The sequence below is a fragment of the Micromesistius poutassou genome (assembly GCF_964030765.1).
Source record: "Micromesistius poutassou genome assembly, chromosome: 16".
NCBI classification, from domain to species: Eukaryota; Metazoa; Chordata; class Actinopteri; order Gadiformes; family Gadidae; genus Micromesistius; species Micromesistius poutassou.
Window position 1 is genome coordinate 16273175 of NC_140286.1, and position 27886 is coordinate 16301060.

Here is a 27886-nt window from a genome sequence, read left to right on the forward strand (position 1 = left end):
CTTTTTGTATCATGCCTTACAAACCATACCATTTGTAAGGCACAATGACATTCCTCAATTCTTTGAAAAAAAAGACCAAACGTCCAGCTGTAATGTTTTGTTATTTTGGAAGTGTTTGCTGTGGGCAGGCTACTGTTCATCTTCGATGTAATGTAATATAAATTGTATAATTTTATCAATAAACTTTTTGCAGTTACTTCCAAGTGTTTACATTTACCATACACTGTCAAAAGAAAGGTTTGTCTTGAGTCTTGATAAGAAATAATAAGACTTAGTATTTAAGTCTTAGTAAGTCTTCAGTATTAGTAATGAGTTTCTCAGAGGCCGACGGCCGACATGCGATCCGACCGTTTTATCGTGAGTAGAGCCAGGGTGCAAAAGTACATAGTGGAGCTTCTGGTCTGGAGTGAGGGGGGGGCTGATTGATTGATTGATTGATTGATTGATTGATACTGATTGCATTTTTTTGTAGATCATATCGTTGGTCTGTAAATTACAATATATGAATTGATATGTGGGGTCAACGGGGTCTTCCAGGCGGTTGCATTGCCTGATGGTTAATCCCTCCCATCGCTCAGTTCCCTGTTGTACTTTCATGGTCTTTTTTCACCACATAGAGCAGTGTTTGGTTCCTGTTTTTAGGATTTCATCAGGTACACCCAATTACCAGGCTGCTGGACTCTGTTAGTGGAGCAGGACTCACAGACGAATGAGCCATCAATACACCAATACCAATTAATCACTGCCCCTGCAATCCCCTATGGCACCTCCTCCACACATACTCTCAGTACTACTTTCTGTTTGATCACAGCAGCGGTCGATCTCCTATACTGTTTCATCACAGCCCTTCTCTGTAGGCTGTCCTTGTTGCCAATAACGCTATTGGTCTGATCGACAATGAAAGCCTTCAGAGAAGAGTCAGAGTCCTGACAGTCTCAGGCCTTCAGGTTAACCTCCATCTGGGCCGAGCGTGGACCCGCAGCAGGGACCAGACGGCCTCCACCTGGCCTGTTGTTAATGATCTGATGAAGCACCTGAATCCTTACTGCGTCTCCAAATGGTGATGAATCCCTACCAGAAGGGGAATATATATATATATATATATATATATACATATACATATACATATACATATTCTTTATTCTTTATTTGAAGGATAGCCCCTTGAGATGTATCATCTCATTTTCGAGGGGATATATATATATATATATATATATATATATATATATATATATATATATATGAGACATTTGGCACGCTCCCGACACAATACAGATGATCGCTCCTGTTGTATTACAAGGAGCTGAAATGAGTTTGCATGATGACCAGTAATGTCATTTAAATTGTGCTAGGGTTGCCCCCTTAATTAAACCGGGGGTCTTCAACGGGTTTAGCCAGGGACCGCTTTGTAGATTGAGAAAGAGTAGAGCAGTGATGTATGTATTCTTATTAATATTAACAGAATACTGTTGCATTTAACCAAGGCCTGTATGCCTGATAATATATGCATATGCAAGCTTATTCACCCCTTGATATATATATATATAGCTTTGGCGTTTTACAAAACATGTATAGATAACAATTAAAATAATTTAAATCAATGTATCAGGCTCAAACTTTTACAATGTACATTTGACAATAAATGCATATGTTATGTGAGACAGTATCTATGTTTTACCCCTGGCCCCCGCAGCGTGTCAGCGCCTGCTGAGGGTCCAGGCCGGCTGCTCTCGGGGAGGTGGAGGTGGAGGTGGAGGTGGAGGTGGAGGTGGAGGTTCTCCCCGTGGGGAAGATATTTATTTAAAAAAAATGTATTGAACTCCGGAAACAATTTTGCAGAACAACTGCAGTGAGGATGTTCCCGACATGGAGCCCATTTGAAATGTTACATTCAGAAGAGAACAGGAAAAATGGTCCATCACAGGTCTGCAAGACTTATTCATGTTACAACACATTCGCTCTCTAAAGTCAAACATCTCCACTCTTCAAATCAATGAAGCATATATAAACAAACATAAGATATATACAGTGTGTGTGTGTGTGTGTGTGTGTGTGTGTGTGTGTGTGTGTGTGTGTGTGTGTGTGTGTGTGTGTGTGTCAGAGGCTATGGTCTGTCTTCATGCAATACTAACCTCTGTAGGGTTCAATTATAGACAGTTATAGACATGTGCCAGGCTGCTGGACTCACTGAAAGGCCAGATCTACTGCATCGGATGTAGCAGTAGCACGCGTCTAATGCCCTTTCCAGAAGCGTCTGTTTGGAGGGTGAAGATCTGGACTGTTGAGAACTGCTCTTAGAGAGCCTCCTTTAGATCCTGGAAGGCCTCCTCCTGCCCTTCATCACTCCTCCTGCTCTTCATCACTCCTCCTGCTCTTCATCACTCCTCCTGCTCTTCATCACTCCTCCTGCCCTTCATCACTCCTCCTGCTCTTCTCCCAGACCAGCGTGGATCTGTGCCTCAGTCCGTCAAAGCAGTGGCTAGTTTTCCCAATTGATGGATGAAGCGGCTGGTCTCCTTCTGGCTTTGACAGCCTCCCCTCGTAGAACTCCTCCTCCCGACACGCGGCCCAGGTATCTTGTCTGTTGCTGGGCTAGGGCACACGTTTTTGGGGGTTGATAGTTAAGCCTGCCTGATGTATCCTGGGAACAAAAACATCTTTCAGATGAGTCACACAACACACAGGCTCCACCAGGCGATGGCAGGTGGCTGGGGCTCCCTGAAGGCCCGGGGGAGTCTGTGTAAACTGCCATAGGCCGAGCGCTGTCCTGAAGGCTGTTAAAGGCTTTGCGTCTTCTGCCAAGGGGACCCGCCAATACTCTTGAATCAAGCGTGGTGAACTTGGCCTGGCCTACTGTTGGAGCTCATCATCTATCCAGCGGCGCTCAGGAGGCAGAGGAGGAGGAGCGGCGGAGGCAGGGCTGGACGGAGACAGTCTGCGGGGTTTTGAGCGTCTCAGGGATGGCCGACGGTGGCTCTGGGAGGGTTCGGGCAGAGCGTCGGCGGGGACAGCAAACGGTTTCTCGAGAAGTTGGGGCTGCGTCTCTGCGGTGTTCTGCAGCTGAGTCTGCCAGAGGAGTCATTCTCCTTGAGTTCCTCGATTCTTCCTGTGGAAATGGTCCAGGGCGAGTCGCTGCTAAAGGCTGAAGGCTGGACAGCAGGGTCCAAAAAATGTCTCTTGGGCTCAGGAAGCCCAGAATGAGGACGGGCAGGTGGAGGTGTAGGCTGGGGCTAGCATGTTTGGGGTTAGCATGCTGGGGGCTAGCTGGCCAGGAATCTGACTGGGTTGCGGAGAAAGTCACTCAGATAACAAGATCTTGAGCCAAGGCTTAGTGGACACCTCGTTGTGAGACGCTTAGAGCTGCATCTCTCACCATTAGGTGTCTCCAACAACCTTGGAGGACCAGGAGAGTATAAGATGAATCATAAAGTTATCGTCTATCAAACAGGACGCTGGCGGAGGAGCAGCGTGATGGAAAAATCCATATGTTGTTCAGCACAGGAACAAAGAGGCATAGATCCAGTGAACAGACGATTGGGGAACATTGAGGGGTCAAAAAAAAAAAAAACTGACAAGGGAACAAAGGAAGTGAACAAGAATATATGGGGAGACACTGGTGAGGGAAAGAGGTGCAGGTGGGAAGATTGAGTTGTTGTTGAGGGGAATTAAAGGGGTGATTTCATGCTTTTTGAACTTTTCCCTTTGCTTTAGAGTACTGTTACATGACGTATGTATATGTTGTATATGTTTGTTTTATATGTTACGTATATTGTTTTACGTCTGCTAAGCTAGAAAAATCTAAGTCCGAGCCAGGGGGAGTATTCGTGCGTCAAACAGCTTGTTTGTGCTCAAACTTTATTTCCATAATAATGCAGGGGGCGGTGCTGGAGTGCTGAAGTCCCGCCTCCCGGGACCCACAATGTTTACAACTTCTCGGGGTGTGAATTTGCCGCCACACGTGCAGAGCGACCAATCGCAACAGGGTGGGCGTGCTGACCAATCACAGCAGACTGGGCTACCCGGGAGGGTATTTCTAACATACAGGCATGTAACCCTATTCTAGTAGTACCCCCAAATGCAATTATTAACCCTGAAAAAGCATGATATGGGATCTTTAAGTGATTGGACAAGTCAAGGGACATCTGGTGGACTGGGAGAACAAACACTTCATCAACATCAACAACAACTCACGGACAAAGTCAGCTCATGACATATATGTATACAGCAAATAGAATATATCGAATTTATGTCTTTGCCAGTTAAAGGAGTATGTGATGAGATTTTACATTCCGAATATGTTTTTTATTGAAAAAACATATAGTGTTTGAATTGAAGCTTTATTATCGGACTCAGGACCATAAAATACACATACAGGACAGGACAAGCACAATACAACAGAAATAGTAGAAGCCACTGTGCTTCTGATTGTTATCTGTCACAACAATTCTCAAGCCAGAGCATTTTCCTTCCTGGCTCTTGGAAGGCTCTGCTATCTACCATCACGCTACCTTCTAAACATGTTCACATATCTTAATGTGGTGGCAGTAACTCTGGTGGGGCCACAAAACCGGTCGGCTCAGGATCAATGGTCGAACTGTTTACAACATATAGCCTGAAGGCCACCAAGCCCTCCCTCCACGGAACCCTGACCTGGTCAACCAGGTCAACCTGTTCACTTGCTTTCATTCTTGATTGCAAATTTGCGGTGGTCTAGAGGCTGTATAAAAAATACATGGTATTGGTTTATTGTGAGCTTACTGGACACTAAACTGATGTCCAAATAACTTTGAATCCGCAGGAAAAAGTACTAGCAGGCACGTGCATGTATCCATTTGTCCTTAAGCACACGGTCCTTTATTGAAATACGGATGCTCAATGCATGCTCTACAAGTCAATGCATGCTCTACATATATAAAATACAAATAGCATATACAAATGTAGCAGTCACTTGCTACGCGCCACATACTGTAGGTGGATGCAGCACTACACCAAACACAGGACGCAGGCTGGGGATTTAGAAAATCTGGATTATTGTAAAAGCAGTGGAATGAGACGATGGAGCTCCATGTTGGCATGCAGGACACAGTGTGCGGTGACGGCTGGTTTAACCTCATTGAGTGATTAACGTACACAGAGTTTACATTAATTACTGAGTAACTAACGTACACAGGTGTGCTGCCTCAGAGTCCAGTCAGACCCGGCCAGGTGAGGTTGCTCAAACCAGCTATCGTCCAAACACACACCCCCCCTCCAGCCCATAAAAAGAAATGCATCAACTGGACTGACCTAGGTTACCATAGCCAACACAATCCAATCAATCGGACTCTGTCCAGGGCTGGACTAGAGGCCTGGGCTGCTTGACTGGCAACTGACTTAAAAGAAAAACTTGTCAGAAAACGACACCAGACAATGGTGCTGCATGTGGCCATGCAGAAGATCTTTTGTGTGTGCATCGATGGTTTAGCCTGTGCCTCTCAGCGTGCCGTCATCCACACACAGTTCACATTGTTGCCCTCTTCGTGTGTCTGGGGGTCAGGCTTTAATGGCAAGCTGTATTGATTTTAAGGTCTAAAGCTGTAAGCTTTTATCATTCAAGCACCGCCATAACTATGTCAATAAACTGTGCTTACAGGATCGTTTGTGCTGATTAATGTATTTATCTGTGATAAAGCTAGTAGGCTTTAGAGTCAACAGGAGAAGAAACGGTTCAGAGAATGTCTGGTAGTGTCCCTACAGGACACACTTGCTTCGCCATTGCAAACTTTTCCATAAAAGACCCATGTGTGCCCAAAAAGGCTTCAATAATTATAATCCTTCAAATCATACTTTGAGTGGGATAATGGGTCTGTTCAATTAAACCAAAAATAAAAAACTAAATTAAATCTCGATGCACCAATGTAACTAGCATAGGCAAACTGGCAGCCAGAAAAATCAAATAAAAATTGCAATGTAATACGAGTTATTCCATGTCTAAATCCATTATAACATTCAATTAGCTAGGGACGGCTCTGAAAAAATACTGGAAATCAAAAAGTACCATAAAGTACTGGCAGAAATATGAAACGAATGGTTTTAGGAAAAATGGAGAAGTGGAAATGACTAAACCTTTAATGAGGGCATGTCTGATGCCGCTGATTTGTTTGGCTTTGGTAAACAACTGAGGCCTCCTATCATGATAGAAATACAACTGAAGCACAGTCACATTATATAGTATATCATATATATATATATATATATATACATTATAGAGTCATTCTATTTACCACAGATGGATTGTTTCAATCAGAAGACCGAAGAAGCTTCTGCTTAAATAGAGAAGAGTAAACATTTGGTGAAAAATCCTACACCCCCTACTTTTATGTCTTATTATTTTAATTATTTACAAACTGTCTCTATTCTCTTCCAATCTAGTGACATCAGCGCGGTGACTAAAGGCTGTGGGAAAGGGTTAGACAGGCAGAGATATTCATTAGGAACTAGTGGCACACACACACACACACACACACACAGGCCCAGTTTCCCAAAAGCATCGTTAGCTTAAAGCGCGCTGCACAGTCGCGCATGAGAGAACGCGCGAGCTGCGCATCAGGCAAAATTGCGGTCACGTGACGGTCACGTGCCCCGCGCATGGGCTGTCGCACCGCCCCTTTTTAAGGCGCGTCTGATGGCTCGGATCGGCACGATTTTTGTCACTTGGCGTACGAGCGGACAGACAGACCGGAAAAACCACAGAGAGCAAGAATGGATGATTTCGAAGGAAGAGTTGCTGAGCAAGTGCGCCTCTACGGGAGTCAGTATGATACGGATCCGATGATATCAGATCCGATGTGACACTATACATGGACAGTCACATGAACACGGCTGATTTGCAATGTTTGCAATGTCCGATTTTTCTCTACTCAAAACGATTACAAAAAAGTTGTCTAAGCACAGGTGGTATGTGTCTGGTGATCATACTGGCTATAGAATCTATAACTACTGGCCCATCAACTATTATTTAAGCACAGGTGAGAATGCTCTGTTCAGGAGAAGACTGCACGTACTGGCGTGTCTCAGATCCGCAACTATATATGCTTGCAGCGCGATAGTGGGCGTGAACTCACGTACGGGAAATTGCGTACGGGCGGGCAATACGCAACTGTGCAAAGTGCTTAAGTGGTTTGTGAAGTTCGTCGTACGAGCATCGGACAGTTTTCACACCGTTTCCCGAAAGCATCGTTGCGTAACGAACGTCGTTAAAACCCTCGTAGCTAACGAGGGCTCCAGGGGGCACTCGTAGAGCGCTAAGAGCATTTGGATGTGTTTAAACACATCCAATACCACGGAATGTCCAGCCGGTGACTCCACTGAGGCTAACGTTACGATAGGCTATATAGCCTATATATTTAAGCAATAGATCACGACAGGCTGTGGTATACGCTCATTATACCACAGTTAAGGGGTACTATCGAGGGGTACTATCGAGTTCACTCGAACTCGATAGTAGGCTAAATTGCCGACCGTGTGCCTATTGCTTTACAACATTTCCACCCTCTCCAGCAATCAACATGTTTTTTAGGCTTCAGTGAACTACGCTATCGCTTTTATATATACATAAACAACAGTTAGAGTTAGGCGCGGAGTGATACTGAACTCTGTAAACTGAACGGGCGTCATAGCTGTGTGTATACGCTCAATATACAACGGTTGGGAACCAATCAGATCGCTTGATTTAGGCCCCCCGTTTTATAATAGGCTATATAGGATATTATATATAGCCTAGTCTATTATTGGTAATGGTGTGTCATGTCTGGGCCTACTGTGCCCCTTTAGGTTCTTAGGTGATGATAAAGACAAAGTTAAAATCAGCTGTTTAGCAATACAGCATATGTCGGCCTAGGCCTAATCAATTGTGTTTTAATATTTTTAGCATTCATATTATTGTATTTTATTCTTTTTGTAGGCTACTCTGCTGTTGGCCTTGATGGGGAGATATTTTTTTGCTGCCACAAAATATAGTTTCATCCAACAACACTGCGTCTCCCGTCCTACAGAGCCCGTCTCAGCACCGTGTCGGTGGACAAAGCCTACGACCGTCGTTAGAGCGGTGCGCGCGCGTTCATGTTTTGGGAAACGCACAGGATTTTTTTTTTTACAAACGTTCAAAAGATAATTCGTGAGAATTATCTTTTATATATAGGCTATATAGCCTATCGTAACGTTAGCCTCAGTGGAGTCACCGGCTGGACATTCCGTGGTATTGGATGTGTTTAAACACATCCAAATGCTCTTAGCGCTCTACGAGTGCCCCTGGAGCCCTCGTTAGCTACGAGGGTTTTAACGACGTTCGTTACGCAACGATGCTTTCGGGAAACGGTGTGAAAACTGTCCGATGCTCGTACGACGAACTTCACAAACCACTTAAGCGCTTTGCACAGTTGCGTATTGCCCGCCCGTACGCAATTTCCCGTACGTGAGTTCACGCCCACTATCGCGCTGCAAGCATATATAGTTGCAGATCTGAGACACGCCAGTACGTGCAGTCTTCTCCTGAACAGAGCATTCTCACCTGTGCTTAAATAATAGTTGATGGGCCAGTAGTTATAGATCCTATAGCCAGTATGATCACCAGACACATACCACCTGTGCTTAGACAACTTTTTTGTAATCGTTGAAAAAAAGCGTGGATCTAACAGACAACTAAGAAAATGGGATTTAGTATTTTGACTTCAAGATTCTAACTAAAGCACAGTATGAATCACTTTGCTCTGTAATGTATATGTAACTATTTGTTCTGAAAATGCCCTTTAAAATTAGAGATGTGATATACTAATGTAATATATAAATATATTATCAATAATCCACTACCCAGATCTAACAGACTGGCAAATGAATCTTGAATCACCCTTATCCGCACATACAAATCAATCATGCTCTGCTTGAAAGCGAATATGTGTTTCCTTAAAGGGCTCATGCCACCAGGTGTGGGTGTGATTAGCTGCTACGAGCCGTTTCATAGTGACCAGTGGCCGTGTCCACCTAGATGTACGTTGGATAGATCACCAACAGAACCTCTTTGTATTCTTTGGTCCCACAAATGAGAAGGAAATGTTTTCACAGTCAACATATCTGTGTCCAACAGAGGAATCAATTCCCATTTTAAACAAAACTAGAGGCAATTATGTTTGGTTCTAAGAATAACAGTTTTGATTAATATAATGATTCATATCACACTGCTAATCATATGATCAATAGCTCATAGGGTAGTTTATCGTAAATAATAGTCATACATGGATGTACAGTTTTGGTTTGTTCTTTGACTCAAGATGACAGGAATGACAAGCCTACCAGAAGGGCATTGTAGCGTTGAATAAGATAAGCCCTTGTTCCAATTTAAGCATGTTTTTGTGAAAAGCATTAAATTAGTGGTTCAGAATTATTTGTTAGTCAACATCTGTTTATATTTCCATGCAGTGGACCTCCAGGAAAATATTCTCACATGAAAATACTAATTCATATTCTTAAGTATAATATGTATTGTCACGCCACCTTTTAGTTAATTCAAGAAAATTGCATTGATGTATTTAACAAAATAGCCCACAACCAAAAGTCAAGGTTTATTATTATTGTTATCATTTTGTTATCATATCAAAGGGTCTGCATCAGAAGTAGCCACAGGGTAGACGCCGAGTGACAGCTCACTAATACTACAACATCATATTTTGTACACCATTTAAACATGTGAGAAGGAAGATTACTTTTGCTTAGTTAAGCATCTTAAAAAAGGACTCTTTTTCCTTTCATCTAAAGCCGCGCAGTAAGCGGGAGGGTGATCGGAGCGGCAGGAATATACACTTATGTTCTCACCATTTCTGATGACTACTGTGAAAAGGCCATCCATGCCTTGTGTTTGATAAAGTGTTTTGTAGAAGCGCACCAAAGTCCACCCCATCACCCCCTCTCCTGGCCAAAGCCTCTTAGAGCTGCTCTATTGGAGGAGATAATAGCCTGCAGCATATCAAATATATAATCCTTTTTCTGTTCTTCCTATCTCAGGACAGCTGGTGATGGCATACAAAGCATGTTGGACCGATCTGTCTGCCAGCAAGCCCATTCCAGGCTAATCCTTAAATCAACTATAGGATAATACACACGTCCAGGACTGAGGCACCAGGAGAAGTGAGCGCTGGAGTGATGGGGCCTTTTAGTGACACACTCAGCACTCGCTCTCTCATTCTATCTCCTTTTTCTCTATCTCACTCCTTCTCTATCAATGTCTCACTCCATCTCTCTCCCTCTCTCTCTCTATGCCCCTCTTACTCTTTCTATCCCTCTCTCTCCATCTCTTTCTCTATATATATCCCCCCCTCTCTCTCTCTCTTTCTCTCTCTCTCTCATATATATATCTTGCTTGCTCTAAAGTATGGCCATGCAAAATGTAACTATGTATCCAAGGTAAATAATTTCTGAGTTATTTAGAAGAAAGAAGATATTTGGAGAAAGTGCATAATGACAGAAATGTTTACTCCTTAGAGTAATTCTGTTGTCTACTTCTCCATCAACTTAAACTTAAATAAAAGTAGATGTTATTTGTCCAAACAGGATGCCCATCTAACTTTCATATATCCCTTTCTCTGTGGAGAAAACAGACAATAATATAATTAAAGATTAACTATATAAATTATTATTCTACTTCGTTTAAGAATGCTTGATTCTGATTGGCTGGGAAGAGGGCATTAACGGCAGGTTGCCCGCTGACTGAGCACAGCGTCATCAAATAGTAGATCAATACGCCGCTTGTATTTTTTTTCTATCACAGAAATGTCAAACATGAGGTCCATTGAAAAATAAACCTTGTTTAAAAAAGTTTCTAAAATGTATCGGAAATCTATCGGAGGGTCAGTCGATGCATAGTTTCACAAGCGAGATACGATGTAGCGACTAGGTTATTAAACTAGTGATCAGATGCAGCCTTGTGTGGTTGCTATAGAAACTAATGAGCTACAGCTGAGCTAACGTTATTCACCGCAGTTCTAAAGGGGACTACTTTTTGAGGGAGATGAACTCAAACAGAGTATACATTTAATAAGCATGCAATACGTATAAGAAAAAGCATAATTATTATATTTAAGTATTTTAATTGTTTTATTATGTTGGCAAGCAAGAAGTAGAATAAACGGGATAATCACCTCAAGGCAGGGCAGTAAACAGTAAGCCGTCCACGACAAACTGTTTATTGCCCTGCCTTGAGGTGATTATCCCTTACTTAATGAATACTACTACTATCATTAAATAGGATCAATCGTCTCATTACAGGCCTCCTATAATGTGCCTATATAAAATGTACGAATAACCGAGGTGGAAAGAAACATGAGTCGTTTAAAAAAGTCAAATTCTATAGTTTGGTATGAGAACAAATTGTGCAAAGTAATTATTGGCCTGCCACGTTCACTTATAAGGCTACTTTTCAAATTTGCATTGAGTCATCTCTAGCAAAAGCTTTTTAACCGACGCGACTTCTTGTTCTACGAACAATCACAGCACCCGACACAAAATGAAAGTCACACACCTACACGTAGCAGAGTGAGGTCATCAGTCCACAGACGGAAGGCTAGGTCATTAGATGGTACCACTGGTTACTATGGCTACTCGCGATAGGTTTGGCAAGGGCCTTCCATAAAGCAACAGCGCCATCTAGCGGCCCTAGTTAAGAATTTAATTAGGAAGAGATAGAATGCACTAGGTTGGTACACGTAAAACTGAAGAATAAAATAATGACATGTGATACCAGACACTTTCATGTTTTCCATGAAAACTTTTATACAACAGTTTTCAGCTCAGCTTACCTAATTGCACAAGGTTTTTTTTTAAATCATCAATTAGCCTTTTAACACGATCAGCTAAACAATGTCCCACTAGAACAGAGGAGTGATGGGCATGGGCCTCAGTACTCCTGTGTAGATATTCCATTAAAAATCAGCCGTTTCCTGCTAGAATAGTCATTTACCACATTAACAATATCTAGACTGTATTTCTGATTAATTTAATGTTATCTTCATTGAAAAAAACTTTGCTTTCTTTAAAAAATAAGGACGGTTCTAAGTGACGATAGTGTACATCATAGTACAGTCTACAGCAAAGGGAAAAGTTGAAAAAGCATGATATCACCCCTTAAGGATTATGATTATCTACAGGGGGGCAAGGTGCCCCCCTGTACATCCAAGACACAGTTTAAACCATGTCACATCCTTTACTGTAAAAATTGGGATTTATTTTTTTCAAAGCATTGGAACTTGGCTACGAAGAGAATGAACTCAGCCGGTCAGAGTGTAAAAGATGAAGCGTCAGTGAACTGTGTCCGTGGGGGAGGAGCCATGTGATGGGGAGGAGGACACTTTGTTGAAGAAACGAAACCAAAAGCCAACACGGGGAAGCAGTTCTCTCTTTCACGTTCAGGAGAAAAATATAACGCATTTTGGAACAAATAGTCTGACAGACTATTTGCATAGCAAGGTGAGTAAAACAGCACAACTGTGAGAGAAGTTAAAACCTTTCTTCCCGTTATGGAATTAGAAAAATATAGGAATCAAGTACAATCATTAATACATAAAACGTGTCTGTGTCTAGGAATGGCCTCTGTTAAGACTTGCTGGTCTGCGGAGAACTTTTGCTGTTCCATCTGTCTGGATGTGTTCAGCAGCCCCGTCTCCACACCATGTGGACACAACTTCTGCAGAACCTGTATAACTCATTTCTGGGATGAACAAGTCCGGTACAAATGTCCTGTTTGCAATGAGCTCTTTCACACTAGACCTGATCTACGGGTCAATGTCCTCGTGTCGGAGATGGCTGCTCAGTTTAGATCGCCCGTACGAGTCAAAGAGCAGCCTTGTGTTGAACCAGGAAAGGTTCCCTGTGACGTCTGTACTGGGACCCAGCTGAAGGCCGTGAAGTCCTGCCTAGTGTGTTTCACCTCTTACTGCCACACCCACCTGGAGCCTCATCAGAGAGCGGCAGGCCTGAGGAGACATCTGCTGGTCGAGCCTATGGACCGTCTGGAGGACCGGATGTGTAAGAAACACAATCAACTGCTGGAGCTTTTCTGCACAAATGAACAGGTGTTTGTGTGTCAGTTCTGCACAGAGACAAACCACAAGTCCCATCCTGTGGTGCCTCTAAAGCAGGAATACGAAGTGAAGACGGCCCAGCTGGGGAAGATAGAGGCTGAAGTTGAGCAGATGATCCAGGAGAGACAACGCAAGATTAAGGACATCAGAGACACGGTGGGCCGCAGCAAAGCAGACGCAGACAGAGAGATAGCCGATGGCGTGCAGGTCCTCACCGCTCTGAAGCGCCGCGTTGATAAATGCTGGGATGAATTCCACCAGACGGTTAAAGAGAAACTGAAAACCACAGAGAAACGAGCTGAAGGCCTCATCAAACAGCTGGAGCAGGAGATAGAAGATCTGACCAATAGGAGCGCAGAGGTGAAGCCACTCTCACATATCGAAGACCACTTCAACTTCCTCCAGACCTTCAGATCCCTGAAGGATCCTCCACCCGCCAGGGACTGGACGGCGGTGGAGGTCCGTCCTCCGTCGTACGTGGGGACCTTGAGGAGTTCCCTGGACCAGCTGGAGGAGACGCTGAGCGTGGAGATGAAGAAGCTGCGTGATGCTGAACTGCAGAGCGTCCAGCAGTGTGCAGTAGATGTGACTCTGGATCCTGATACAGCTGACCCCCGTCTCATCCTGTCTGAGGATGAGAAACAAGTACATGATGGCGCTGCATGGAAGAAACTCCCAGACTCCCCTGAGAGATTCATATGGAGTTTGTGTACTCTCACCAGGAATAACTTCTCATCGGGGAGCTTTTACTTTGAGGTCCAGGTTAAAGACAAGACGGCATGGTGTGTAGGAGTGGCCAGAGAGTCCATCAACAGAAAAGGTGTGATCACATTCACCCCTGAGAATGGCTACTGGAGTATTGCATTCAGCAAGGACGGGTTGGTATTTAATAATAGCCCTGCTGTCCGTCTCCCTGTGAGAGCTCAGCTCCAGAAGGTGGGGGTGTTTGGTGATTACGATGAGGGTCTGGTCTCCTTCTACGATGTTGAAGCCAGGGTTCATATCTACTCTGCTACTGGCTGCTCCTTCACTGAGCCTCTCTATCCAATCCTCTGCCCCGGTGTCTATAATTATGAAGGCATCAACTCTGTCCCCCTGATCATCTCACCTGTCAATCCAACAGACTAGGAACAACCAAAACAACTAATGTTGTTTCCTGAATTAGAGTCTCTACCATGGAGAAGAACCATCTGAGAAAACTGCATTCATATCATACTGTTCAATGTCATTTAAGGATCAATTCATTAGGAATTTTTGCTGTTGTTAAATATAACCCATTATACACTTTTAGATTACATGTAATATATTGTTCAATGTCCGTTGTCTCTTTAACCCTATACAATTGTAACAGTTGCAGTTACGTAGAACATTATAATCTGTATTATGTATTTTTTCCAGTTTTCAAAAGTTAGTTACGACTATTAGTTAAGTAGTACTGGCCCTACACTGCATTTTAATGTAATGATTTTTAACCAGAGCTTTTCACATCTTGACTCTTGCAGACCAGAGTAGCTGGACAGTGACAAGCAGCATAGAAAATGAAAATGAAAGCTAAAAGTGGGGATATTGCCAATTATTTTGCCTGTGCAAGCTTTCTATTGTTTTGCCAGTGAGTACTGTTGGTGTTCTTGTTTTGTAAAAGCCATTTAGGACTACAGATGGAAATTAGCCCCTGGGCTATAATCTGGTACATTTACATGTACTTTTGTATATGTTCATCAATGTGCATTGTCCTGAAATAATAAATAAATAAATAAATTTACGCATCTAGATTCTTCCCTCGTACTGCCGTCCCAAGCCCCCTGCCAAGACCTCATGCCACCCCACGTCTAACTCTAGACCCACCACTGACATGTCTTCAGGCCAGATGATGTAGTGATGACAACCTCAGTAGCTCCTCCCAGTCTTTACAGTCAAAACCAGTTAGCCCCTCCCAGTCTCTACAGCCAAAACCAGTTAGCCCCTCCCAGTTCTTACAGTAACATCTCTCTCACTCACTCAAAAGGGATGTGTTATGGTCCGCTGAGTGTATACGTGCTCCTCACATGACCCTGACAGGTGTAATGGTGTTATTAGCGCTGGTGATGCATTAATCAGACTTTTAGTAAGGAAGCAGTGTTGTGTTAAGAATGCAATAATTACAATTACAAAGGATGAGAAGTTCAAAGTTGTTTTAGGGTTTGCTTAACCTTCAAGGTCACAGTTAGTAGCTCTGTGTCCATAGTGCAACAAAACTGATAATTGCAATTATTTTGCTCATTATTGTGATCTTGTATATTATTATGAAACCAAATAATATTCTGTATTATACTACTTCTATACTACTACTATACTACTTAATTCTACTGTATATCAAATACAATAATAAAGCAATTACTGAGCTGTAAGTAATGGTTTGACTTTAGATTTGATGCAACATGCTGGTCTAGATTAGCTAATTGTCTCCCCCCTGCTCAAGGTGTCAGGAGGTTCACCAGGTAGTGAGATGAACCAGACGTCACCAGGTAGTGACATGAACCAGACGTCACCAGGTAGTGACATGAACCAGACGTCACCAGGTAGTGACATGAACCAGACGTCACCAGGTAGTGACATGAGCCAGACGTCACCAGGTAGTGACACAGCCAACAAGTTATTCATTGAAGTCACACGCGTGCAGACAGCCATCTACACTCCAAACCCATGAACCTGGGTCAAGTTGAGTAAGGATTGTTTCCTCCTTGAAGACGTATCTTCTTTATGGTACTGTTGGCCTGATCCGTTGAACTTACAGCTACATGATTCATTGGAAAATAAGAACAACACGACCAAAGATCAAAGCATTTCTGGATTTATTACAGTTGTTTGATTGTTCTTTGGAAATAGGGCTTTCGGAAAAGCCGCCCCCCCCCCCACTCAGCGTGGGCCAGGCCCCTCCAGGTCCTCCTGGCTGAAGGTGAAGGGCTGGTCGTAGCCCATCAGGTGGTTGTAGTCGCTGGGGAGCTGGAAGAGGTCGGGGTTCACCAGCATGCTCCTCGTGCCGGCGTAGAACGAGGTGAACATCTTGGCCACGGCGGGGATGCTGACCTCGGCCTGCCTGAACACGGTCCTCTTCTCCATCAGGAAGACGTTGCAGGTGACGGCCGTGTAGGCGTCGCGCTCGGCGTTGTGGTACAGACGGAGGACGTAGCCCTTGGTGAGCAGGTGGAGCAGGACGGGGGTGACGAACGTGAAGAGGCCGATGACGGTGATGAAGGACGCCTGCACGGCCAAACTCTGCGCGGCCAGGCCGGTCTTGAAGAGGACGTGTGGCATCAGACACAGGCTGGTGCCACTGCTGGTGTACGAGAACATCTTCACTCCTGAGGAGACACACGTAGAGATTAGTGCTGATGTATTATCATTATGTATGTAATACAAGTATTATCAACAAACCTAGAATAGATTGTCGTCCTGCAGCTCATAACCTTTCGACTGTGGGGCTCCTGTCATGAGTTCCCTCTCAAAGTATTACTAGTATTACTAGTATTACTAGTACTAGTGTAAGTCAAAGATATATAACAGGACCACCTTGTTACCTGGACCCTCGTAGGGCTATAGTTAGTGAAGTCAATTATCATCATTTAAATAACGGATGGCAACCGTGAAATGACTATGGATTAATAAAAAGCAAATCTAATTGAAAATCAAATGTCTATTGCACAGAAATTGCATTAATTGTGACTTATCTTAAAACAGATGGTACAGCCTTACACTTTGCGTCACATTTTGCAGGTCTGTCGTGCAGCGTTGGCAAACGATTTAAAGAACATTTGACTCACCAATTATAGCTCTAGCGAGGGTCCCGGTGTAGACCAGCCGCCCGGGCTCAGAGTGGTCCGACGCAGCCGTGCAGAGACCCTTTGAGGAGAGACTCAGGGGCCGGACGGGTTTGCACTGCATCTGTGCACCGAACAGCACAGCAGACGGTAAGAGGTTAGTCAACACAATCAACCCACCCCCATAGACGCCAATGTTGTCCAATCGTTCAGACAGGAATGAGATGAGTTACAGTACTTGGGATGTATAGCTTCACAGAAGTCTGCCTCCCTGCGGTTAATATCATCTAATCATTTAGGGTTTCTATGATCGAGGTCAGCCAAGGGGAGGAGTCAATTCAGGCTATGGTGAATTATGATGGATTGTCATTATGACGTTACTTTTTCCAATGTATTTTGTACTATTCATGCAAATAATAATTGACAGCGTTAGTCCTGTTTTTCTTTTCACAAAAATCTTTACACATGTCATTCCAAATTAAAGTCCCTTTGGGGGTCAGGGTTAAGGCCTCGTATGAATGACAGAAATACTAAAATGTCCAAAAGGAATCTTGTCAAGTATTATTCGAGGTCTGATGAATGAATGCCGAATGAATGGCATTTGCATTACAACCATGGCACAACCACTTTATAATACTAAGTGATGCTCTCCCGTTTCCAGTGAAGCACATAACACTCATGAATGGACCCTAACTGTGCGGTGAACTCCTGACCGTGTGTGCCGTGACATTCCCGCAGTGGAACGACCTCCTCCTGAGCCCGGAGCAGCCCGTCCTCTGGGCGCTCCGCAGCCCGCTGCTCCTGCAGCCGGCGGCTTCCACCCACAACTCAGCTCCACATCTGACAGGTCTGAGAGATGGCGGGCCGCCACAACGCTGCAATCCTCGAAGTAGGGTTAAATAAAGCATTTTGGGGGTATATTTGAAACAGATGTGTGGTTAAGCGCTCGCCATAGGTAGAGTGAAGGCGGATTTGTTGTGATCAGGTCTTCTTCTGCGGGTTTTAGTGTATAAAGGGAAACTTGGAGGGCGTCATGCACAACGCTGCCACCTACCGGTCTGGACGTCAGCACTGTGACCGTTCATAAAAAAAATAATGAAATAAAATAAAAAGAAGAAAAATGAAAGTATGCCAAAGGTCAGCACATTGAGGTTCGTGGCTGATTACAAACAGATATGCAGTAGTGATTTATGCTTATTTTGGAAACATGAAGATGAAGGGAACTGGCTCAGGAGCGCTTCTAGGACGAGCAACGTTTTCAAACTGAATCACATCTTACTGGCTAACAAGTCAAAGGACATTACAGCGTAGCTACGGTGTAATGTTGAGTCATTTTAATAAAGAGACGACGCTCGTTCGGCCTTCACGGTCTACGAAGGCCACACCTTCACAGACCGCGTCCTTCAGAGGATGCGGCCCCTGAACTGAGACACAGCTGGTGATTGGACAAGTCAAAAGACACCTGGTGGAGAGGGGGGGGACAAACACTAAACAACTCATGGACAAAGTCAGGTCATGATTCCCCTGGCAGAATACAGGATGACCATTCTCGTGTCCGCTGTAGTCTCATCTCCTAGTGGTGCAAACTTTGCACTGAAGACCACAGCAGAGGGTGACCTGGGAACGTATGACGTGAGCCTCTCCATGCAGATCAGAAATAACTTTCTCGTAGATGATTGTCTAAAGTCAGTTCCCACAGAGGCCGAAGCGATGACCTTGGTCAAAGCCCTCAGGTCCTTCTGTTTGGAAGGAGGAAGGCCGAGTAGATCAGCGATGCCACAGTGCCAAGCTGATCCTGAGCGACCTTCATGAAAGGTTGGTCACCTTCCATGAAGGTAGGAGCCATATGCTGTCTCAGCTGAGGAATAAGTACTGGATCTTATGCGCCAACACAGCAGCCAGAAAGGTCCTTAATAAATGTGTCGTCTGCAAAGGGCAAATAAGGTTTGTGAGGTGGAAGCAATACTTCAAGTGTAAATCCGGCGAAAATTTGAATCTTTTTCGGCATGAAGACCCATAAAATAAGCCCTCCAGACACTTTTTCACTTTTTCGAGTATAGAGCTTGCCCCAAGTTGCCCGGGGCAATGCAACAGCCCAAATGGCTTCCATGCTATTGGCTAGGGGCACAGCCAACGCTTCCAAATCTGCATTTTTTAACCACCAGTGTCTGGAGGGCTTATTTTATGGGTCTTCATTGCCGAAAAAGACCCAGGTTAAATTTTCGCCGGAATCACACTTTAACGACTGGCCTATACCAACCGTGTCTGAAGAACGACTTGGAGACCAGGCACCGAACCACCGACTCCAACTTCAGATTCAAAACCAATAAACTACAATATGAACATGAATAAACCACTACACTACAATATGAACATGAATAAACCAATACACTACAATATGAACATGAATAAACCAATACACTACAATATGATTGGTTTTTTTTACATTAACATTCAAAATGACTAGATCAATGTTTATGAGTGAGTGTCTTCAGGGACCCCAAAGGACCCCAACAAGAGGAACCTTCTCCACTTCTTGCTCCTCTTTTAAATGGCTGCCATCTCCGCCTCATTTTTAACCAGGAGAAAACCCAGTAGGCCTATATATATATATATATATATATATAGTATATAAACAGTATTACAGTACACCCAAAATCAGTAACGAGCCACATCCACATTTTATTGTTCGCAGCAAGAAGTTTTCCAAATATAACGTATAAAAACGTAACTTTTCTAATAAATACAGGACGGGTAACAGTAACCATACAACAAAATGAACAGGTGAACTTGGCTCCCACGTCTGATTTGAACGTTTCTAAGTGGATTTCCCCCGCTGTGTGTGGTGCTCAGGAGGACGACTCTGGGGCTCGCTGCTGGTTCATCTCAACCCGCCGACTAGATATAATGATGTTGTTCGGCTATGCTTGGGCTACATGTTATTTAACTACACATGGGCTACATGTTATTTACATCCCATCACATTTCCTCATCCGACTGCAGGCCCACATAGTGAATGACATCCAACATAAGTTCAAGGTTTGAGAAGAGGAACTGGACGTCAGTGTCTCCATAACTGGGTTCCTTCAAACCAAGACGACCTCGTTTTCAGAGTCGTAGAGCCGTCAAATCAATACAATCAATCAAATCAATCAAATCAATACATACTCACGATTTATTAAGACAGGTGGGAGGTATTGACTCCCGCAGCCACAAAGCTTCCCTTGCACCACGCCAGCTACGTGTCTTCAGTAGACAGAGTCACGTGATCTTGGTGATTTTTTCTCATTTTATAATTAAAAAATGACTCCATACAGTAATGTAATAACCACCGCCTCCAGCAGGGGGGCGCTGTGGAGCTGAGATCTCCCACCTCAGTGAACATGTCTATACAGTCCATTACAAGACACTAAAGTCAACTCAAACATACCATTCACAAAGGGTCAGCGCACACATTCTGATTAACTTATGTACATATGTGATAATAACGGACAGACTTTATCAGAAACAAAACGGTCTGGAATCCTGATGCTTTTGACGGAAGGGCACCAATCAAATGTGACTAAATATGATCAGATATAGACCACATATCATACTAAATATAATGATATATGTCATGTATCATAACATCATCTAATGTCCTGATATAATCCTAAACACCAGAACCCTCACTAGCGCACTACATCGTTAAAGATAACAGAATAAAGTCAATCAGTCCTCCTGGGTCAGTCAATGAGAGTCACACCAGGCTGCCTACAGCAGTAGTCTAAATATTGATCTTTGTATAGATATGTATATATATAGTACAGTATTATAGAGTAGTACGGGAACTCTATAACAGTATTATAGAGTAGTACGGGAAGTACGGACTCCTCAAAACTCCTTCTGTGCACTTCAGGGGGGAGGGGTGGGGGAGAGAGGAGAGAGGACGGGGAGAGAGGAGGAGAGGAGGGGTGGGGGAGAGGAGGAGAGGGGGGAGGAGGAGGAGAAGAGGGTGGGGGAGAGGAGGAGGGGTGGGGGAGAGGAGAGGGAGAGGAGTGGGGGAGAGGGGGGAGGAGGAGACGGGGGAGAGGAGGAGGAGGGATGGGGGAGAGGAGAGGAGAGGAGGGGTGGGGGAGAGGAGACGGAGGAGGAGGGGTGGGGGAGAGGAGAGGGAGGAGGAGGAGGAGTGGGGGAGAGGAGGAGAGGACGGGGAGAGGGGCTACTTGGCGGTGCGGCTCCGGAGGCGCCTCTTGATGATGAGGTGGTCGCTGTCCCTCTCCTCAGAGATGATCTGGAACACACATCACACAGAGTGGAGTCAGCAGTCACACCACACACACACACACACACACACACACACACACACACACACACACCACCCCCCCCCCCCCCCCCCCCCCCCCCCATACTCCTGGACCAGCCCAGATAAAGCCAGTTGGCAGGAAGCGTGGTCTGCTACAATATAATATGTTCTAGAAACAGTGGGGGGGAGGTGTGTGTGTGTGTGTGTGTGTACCGGGTGGGAAGGCAGGTCCATGGGGGAGGAGATGTGCGGCTGGTAGAGCTTCTTCTTGCTTTTCTTCATCCTCACAGAGGAAGAGGAGGAGCTGCTGACCAGACCCATCACCTTCTTAGCTACAGAGAGACGTTAAGAGTTACAGTGTGGACCTACAGAGAGACACTAGAGTTACAGTGTGGACCTACAGAGAGACACTAGAGTTACAGTGTGGACCTACAGAGACACGCTAGAGTTACAGTGGACCTACAGAGAGACGCTAGAGTTACAGTGGACCTACAGAGAGACGCTAGAGTTACAGTGTGGACCTACAGAGAGACGTTAGAGTTACAGTGGACCTACAGAGACACGTTAGAGTTACAGTGGACCTACAGAGACGTTAGAGTTACAGTGGACCTACAGAGACGTTATAGTTACAGAGACCTACAGAGACACGTTAGAGTTACAGTGGACCTACAGAGACACGTTAGAGTTACAGTGGACCTACAGAGACACGTTAGAGTTACAGTGGACCTACAGAGAGACGTTAGAGTTACAGTGGACCTACAGAGACGTTAGAGTTACAGTGGACCTACAGAGACACGTTAGAGTTACAGTGGACCTACAGAGAGACGTTAGAGTTACAGTGGACCTACAGAGACACGTTAGTTACAGTGGACCTACAGAGACACGTTAGAGTTACAGTGGACCTACAGAGACACGCTAGAGTTACAGTGGACCTACAGAGAGACGTTAGAGTTACAGTGGACCTACAGAGACACGCTAGAGTTACAGTGGACCTACAGAGAGACGCTAGAGTTACAGTGTGTGAGTGAACCTACAGAGGTGAACAGTGAGTGAGTGAGTGAGTGAGTGAGTGAGTGAGAGAGACAGTGAGTACCTCTGGAGGCCAGCAGCGTGGGGGAGCTTTGGAGGAAGCCTCCTATCCTCAGCAGCGCTGCGTCCTTCCTGCTGCGCGTCACGCTCCCCCCTCCAGGAGACGGGCCCTGGGGGACGCAAGTCAGCCTCACCACTGGGCACTGGGGGGGGGGGTGTGTGTGTGTGTGTGTGTGTGTGTGTGTGTGTGTGTGTGTGTGTGTGTGTGTGTGTGTGTGTGTGTGTGTGTGTGTGTGTGTGTGTGTGTGTGTGTGTCTATACCTCATCATGATGGGGGGTCAGTTTGGTCTTGGTATTTCTTTTGTTTTCAACCTCAACGTCATCCTGGAAACACACAAACACACCAATCAGGACAGTGAGGTGAGGTGAGGTATGGTGAGGTGAGGTATGGTGAGGTGAGGTGAGGTGAGGTGAGGTGTGGTGAGGTGAGGTGAGGTGAGGTATAGTGAGGTGAGGTATGGTGAGGTGAAGTGAGGTGTGGTGAGGTGAGGTGAGGTGAGGTGAGGTGAGGTGTGGTGAGGTGAGGTATGTGACGGATGGTGAGGTGTGGTATGTGACGTATGGTGAGGTGAGGTGAGGTATGTGACGTATGGTGAAGTGAGAAATTACTCTTGCGGATGGAATATGACAATCTGTCATAATCTATGGTTAACCTGAGCATTAGGCTACCAATGTTCATTTGGAATAAACTGGCTTCATGTCATTGGCTGTCCCTGGAATGACGATTACACAAGCAGTCAGATCAGACCACCAGCCCTGATGAGCCAAGACTACACATCCTACTCACTGTGGTGAGGTTAGTGTCCACTCATCACTGTGGTTAGGTTAGTGTCCACTCATCACTGTGGTTAGGTTAGTGTCCACTCATCACTGTGGTTAGGCTAGTGTACAGACTGTGGTTAGGTCAGGGTCCAGACTGTGGTTAGGTCAGGGTCCAGACTGTGTTTAGGTCAGGGTCCAGACTGTGGTTAGGTCAGGGTCCAGACTGTGGTTAGGTCAGGGTCCAGACTGTGGTTAGGTCAGGGTCCAGACTGTGGTTAGGTCAGGGTCCAGACTGTGGTTAGGTCAGGGTCCAGACTGTGTTTAGGTCAGGGTCCACTCATCACTGTGGTTAGGTCAGGGTCCAGACTGTGTTTAGGTTAAGGTCCAGACTGTGGTTAGGTCAGGGTCCAGACTGTGTTTAGGTTAAGGTCCAGACTGTGGTTAGGTCAGGGTCCAGACTGTGGTTAGGTCAGGGTCCAGACTGTGGTTAGGTCAGGGTCCAGACTGTGGTTAGGTCAGGGTCCAGACTGTGGTTAGGTCAGGGTCCAGACTGTGTTTAGGTCAGGGTCCACTCATCACTGTGGTTAGGTCAGGGTCCAGACTGTGTTTAGGTTAAGGTCCAGACTGTGGTTAGGTCAGGGTCCAGACTGTGTTTAGGTTAAGGTCCAGACTGTGGTTAGGTCAGGGTCCAGACTGTGGTTAGGTCAGGGTCCAGACTGTGGTTAGGTCAGGGTCCAGACTGTGGTTAGGTCAGGGTCCAGACTGTGGTTAGGTCAGGGTCCAGACTGTGGTTAGGTCAGGGTCCAGACTGTGGTTAGGTCAGGGTCCAGACTGTGGTTAGGTCAGGGTCCAGACTGTGGTTAGGTCAGGGTCCAGACTGTGGTTAGGTTAAGGTCCAGACTGTGGTTAGGTCAGGGTCCAGACTGTGGTTAGGTCAGGGTCCAGACTGTGGTTAGGTCAAGGTCCAGACTGTGGTTAGGTCAGGCTCCGCTCCTCAGTCTAGGTGGAGCTGTGAGGACGGTCTGGGGTGTTACGGTCATTACTGCTGGTCAGCCACTGGCCTGGACCTAATCCCACTGAACTGATGCACATGATGAGGATGAGGAGGATGATGACTATAACTGTCATACCTGTTGAGGAGCCTTCCTCTTACTCCTCCTGAAAACCAAACTCTGACCCAACAAACAAACAAGGTGAGAAACATTAGCAGGACATTCTAAACGCCAGCACTCAGGGCGTCGCCCTACTGCTAAACACTGAGCCCAGAACCACAACCATCTCCATCTCTGAGCTCCACTCTGTGTCCTAGCCTCCTCTCTGAGCTATGTGTCCTAGCCTCCTCTCTGAGCTATGTGTCCTAGCCTCCTCTCTGAGCTATGTGTCCTAGCCTCCTCTCTGAGCTATGTGTCCTAGCCTCCTCTCTGAGCTATGTGTCCTAGCCTCCTCTCTGAGCTATGTGTCCTAGCCTCCTCTCTGAGCTATGTGTCCTAGCCTCCTCTCTGAGCTATGTGTCCTAGCCTCCTCTCTGAGCTATGTGTCCTGGCCTCCTCTCTGAGCTATGTGTCCTGGCCTCCTCTCTGAGCTATGTGTCCTAGCCTCCTCTCTGAGCTATGTGTCCTAGCCTCCTCTCTGAGCTATGTGTCCTAGCCTCCTCTCTGAGCTATGTGTCCTAGCCTCCTCTCTGAGCTATGTGTCCTAGCCTCCTCTCTGAGCTATGTGTCCTAGCCTCCTCTCTGAGCTATGTGTCCTAGCCTCCTCTCTGAGCTATGTGTCCTGGCCTCCTCTCTGAGCTATGTGTCCTGGCCTCCTCACCCTGTCCATGTCGTTGCTCCTCCTCTTGCGGGTGATCTTGACGGTGACGGCGTCCTGCTCCCCCTGCCTCCTCAGGGCCAGGCGGTTGGGCTGCAGCGGGCTGAAGGAGATCTCCATCTCCGGCCGCGGGAAGCGGCTCCTCCGCCCGCTCTCCGTGGAGATCTGAGAGGACTCCAGGACCGAGGGGAACTCCCCCTCCTGGAGCGCACACACACACACACACACACACACACACACACACACACACACACACACACACACACACACACACACACACACACACACACACACACACACACACACACACACACACACACACACACACACACCAACCAGACGTTACACACCAGGCGACACATGTTAGGGTCTCCATGGCGACCTCTGACCCCGGCCCTGCTCACCGAGCTGGTCCTCTCTGCTGAGCTCCTACTGGTGGAGACCGGGGGAGGCCCGCCCCCCGCCGCCGTCTGCAACGACAACGACAGGACATCAGATCAGACCTGGTCCCACCAGACCTGGTCCCACCAGGTCTGGTGGGACCAGGTCTGGTGGGACCAGGTCTGGTAGGACCAGGTCTGGTAGGACCAGGTCTGGTACTGCAGTAGTACCAGGTGTAGTACTGCAGTAGTACCAGGTGTAGTACTGCAGTAGTACCAGGTGTAGTACTGCAGTAGTACCAGGTGTAGTACTGCAGTAGTACCAGGTGTAGTAGTACACTAGTACCAGGTGTAGTACTGCAGTAGTACCAGGTGTAGTACCAGGTGTAGTACTGCAGTAGTACCAGGTGTAGTACTGCAGTAGTACCAGGTGTAGTAGTACACTAGTACCAGGTGTAGTACTGCAGTAGTACCAGGTGTAGTACCAGGTGTAGTACTGCAGTAGTACCAGGTGTAGTACTGCAGTAGTACCAGGTGTAGTACTGCAGTAGTACCAGGTGTAGTACTGCAGTAGTACCAGGTGTAGTACTGCAGTAGTACCAGGTGTAGTAGTACCAGCAGACAGTACCTCTGGGGGCGGGCCGGGGTCAGAGCGGAGCTGCTGGATCAGCTGCTCCTGCTCTTTGTTGCAGGAGACGAGCTTCTGCAGCTGGACCTCCAGAGCGGAGACCAGGGAGTCTCTCTCCCGCCTCCACTCGTCCATCGCCTGCTCCTTCACCGCCAGCTCAGCACCAACACTCTCCTACAGAGAGAGAGAGAGAGAGCTAGTGTTACACTGGAGAGAGAGAGATAGTGTTACATTAGAGAGAGCTAGTGTTACACTAGAGAGAGCTAGTGTTACACTGGAGAGAGAGCTAGTGTTACACTAGAGAGAGAGAGCTAGTGTTACACTAGAGAGAGCTAGTGTTACACTAGAGAGAGAGAGCTAGTGTTACACTAGAGAGAGCTAGTGTTACACTAGAGAGAGAGAGAGCTAGTGTTACACTGGAGAGAGAGCTAGTGTTACACTAGAGAGAGCTAGTGTTACACTGGAGAGAGAGCTAGTGTTACACTAGAGAGAGAGAGCTAGTGTTACACTAGAGAGAGCGAGCTAGTGTTACACTAGAGAGAGCTAGTGTTACACTAGAGAGAGAGAGCTAGTGTTACACTAGAGAGCTAGTGTTACACTAGAGAGAGAGAGCTAGTGTTACACTAGAGAGAGCTAGTGTTACACTGGAGAGAGAGCTAGTGTTACACTAGAGAGAGAGAGCTAGTGTTACACTAGAGAGAGCTAGTGTTACACTGGAGAGAGAGCTAGTGTTACACTAGAGAGAGAGCTAGTGTTACACTGGAGAGAGAGCTAGTGTTACACTAGAGAGAGCTAGTGTTACACTAGAGAGAGAGAGCTAGTGTTACACTAGAGAGAGCTAGTGTTACACTAGAGAGAGAGAGAGCTAGTGTTACACTGGAGAGAGAGAGCTAGTGTTACACTAGAGAGATCTAGTGTTACACTAGAGCGAGAGAGCTAGTGTTACACTAGAGAGAGAGAGAGCTAGAGTTACACTAGAGAGAGCGAGCTAGTGTTACACTAGAGAGAGAGCTAGTGTTACACTAGAGAGAGAGAGCTAGTGTTACACTAGAGAGAGAGAGCTAGTGTTACACTAGAGAGAGAGAGATCTAGTGTTACACTAGAGCGAGAGAGCTAGTGTTACACTAGAGAGAGAGAGAGCTAGAGTTACACTAGAGAGAGCGAGCTAGTGTTACACTAGAGAGAGAGCTAGTGTTACACTAGAGAGAGAGCTAGTGTTACACTAGAGAGAGAGCTAGTGTTACACTAGAGAGAGAGCTAGTGTTACACTAGAGAGAGAGAGCTAGTGTTACACTAGGGAGAGAGCTAGTGTTACACTAGAGAGAGAGCTAGTGTTACACTGGAGAGAGAGAGCTAGTGTTACACTAGAGAGAGAGAGCTAGTGTTATACTAGAGAGAGGGAGCTAGTGTTACACTAGAGAGAGCGAGCTAGTGTTACACTAGAGAGAGAGCTAGTGTTACACTAGAGAGAGCTAGTGTTACACTAGAGAGAGAGAGCTAGTGTTACACTGGAGAGAGAGCTAGTGTTACACTAGAGAGAGAAAGAGCTAGTGTTACACTGGAGAGAGAGAGCTAGTGTTACACTAGAGAGAGCTAGTGTTACACTAGAGCGAGAGAGCTAGTGTTACACTAGAGAGAGAGAGAGCTAGTGTTACACTAGAGAGAGAGAGCTAGTGTTACACTAGAGAGAGAGAGAGCTAGTGTTACACTAGAGCGAGAGAGCTAGTGTTACACTAGAGCGAGAGAGCTAGTGTTACACTAGAGCGAGAGAGCTAGTGTTACACTAGAGAGAGAGAGCTAGTGTTACACTAGAGAGAGCTAGTGTTACACTAGAGAGAGAGAGCTAGTGTTACACTAGAGAGAGAGAGCTAGTGTTACACTAGAGAGCTAGTGTTACACTAGAGAGAGAGAGCTAGTGTTACACTGGAGAGAGAGCTAGTGTTACACTAGAGAGAGGGAGCTAGTGTTACACTAGAGAGAGAGAGCTAGTGTTACACTAGAGAGAGAGAGCTAGTGTTACACTGGAGAGA

The 27886-nt window shown here is 45.8% G+C and overlaps 3 protein-coding genes across 3 annotated transcripts in view; 1 reads left to right on the plus strand and 2 right to left on the minus strand.

The window, feature by feature from the left end:
* Positions 1-12394: 12394 nt before the first annotated feature.
* On the plus strand, positions 12395-14868 carry LOC311360863 (E3 ubiquitin-protein ligase TRIM39-like). Its single transcript, XM_084480965.1, has 2 exons — positions 12395-12492; positions 12607-14868. The coding sequence occupies exon 2, from the start codon at positions 12609-12611 to the stop codon at positions 14232-14234; it is 1626 nt and encodes a 541-aa protein (XP_084337091.1). The 5' UTR covers positions 12395-12492; positions 12607-12608; the 3' UTR covers positions 14235-14868.
* Positions 14869-15920: 1052 nt separating this feature from the next.
* On the minus strand, positions 15921-17906 carry tmem70 (transmembrane protein 70). The gene is made up of 3 exons (XM_084480967.1): positions 17617-17906; positions 16907-17027; positions 15921-16447 (listed from the first exon to the last, which is right to left on the minus strand). The coding sequence occupies exons 1-3, from the start codon at positions 17809-17811 to the stop codon at positions 16002-16004; spliced, it is 762 nt and encodes a 253-aa protein (XP_084337093.1). The 5' UTR covers positions 17812-17906; the 3' UTR covers positions 15921-16001.
* Positions 17907-21063: 3157 nt separating this feature from the next.
* Positions 21064-27886, minus strand: part of kif20ba (kinesin family member 20Ba) — a 54428-nt gene continuing 47605 nt past the window's right edge. The window contains exons 30-36 of the mRNA XM_084480964.1: positions 25857-26030; positions 25253-25318; positions 24852-25049; positions 22539-22601; positions 22282-22387; positions 21402-21520; positions 21064-21176 (exon numbers count right to left, since the gene is read on the minus strand). Coding sequence (XP_084337090.1) covers positions 21105-21176; positions 21402-21520; positions 22282-22387; positions 22539-22601; positions 24852-25049; positions 25253-25318; positions 25857-26030 — 798 coding nt within the window. The 3' untranslated portion in view covers positions 21064-21104. The remainder of the gene's footprint in view (positions 21177-21401; positions 21521-22281; positions 22388-22538; positions 22602-24851; positions 25050-25252; positions 25319-25856; positions 26031-27886) is intronic.

Coding starts and splice junctions, on each gene's coding strand:
- LOC311360863 (XM_084480965.1), top strand. CDS start 12,609: ATGGCCTCTGTTAAGACTTGCTGGTCTGCGGAGAACTTTTGCTGTTCC.
- tmem70 (XM_084480967.1), bottom strand. CDS start 17,811: ATGCTTTATTTAACCCTACTTCGAGGATTGCAGCGTTGTGGCGGCCCG. Junction 17,028..17,616: donor GGAATGTCACGGCACACACG/GTCAGGAGTTCA, acceptor TTCGGTGCACAG/ATGCAGTGCAAACCCGTCCG. Junction 16,448..16,906: donor CCTCGCTAGAGCTATAATTG/GTGAGTCAAATG, acceptor GTGTCTCCTCAG/GAGTGAAGATGTTCTCGTAC.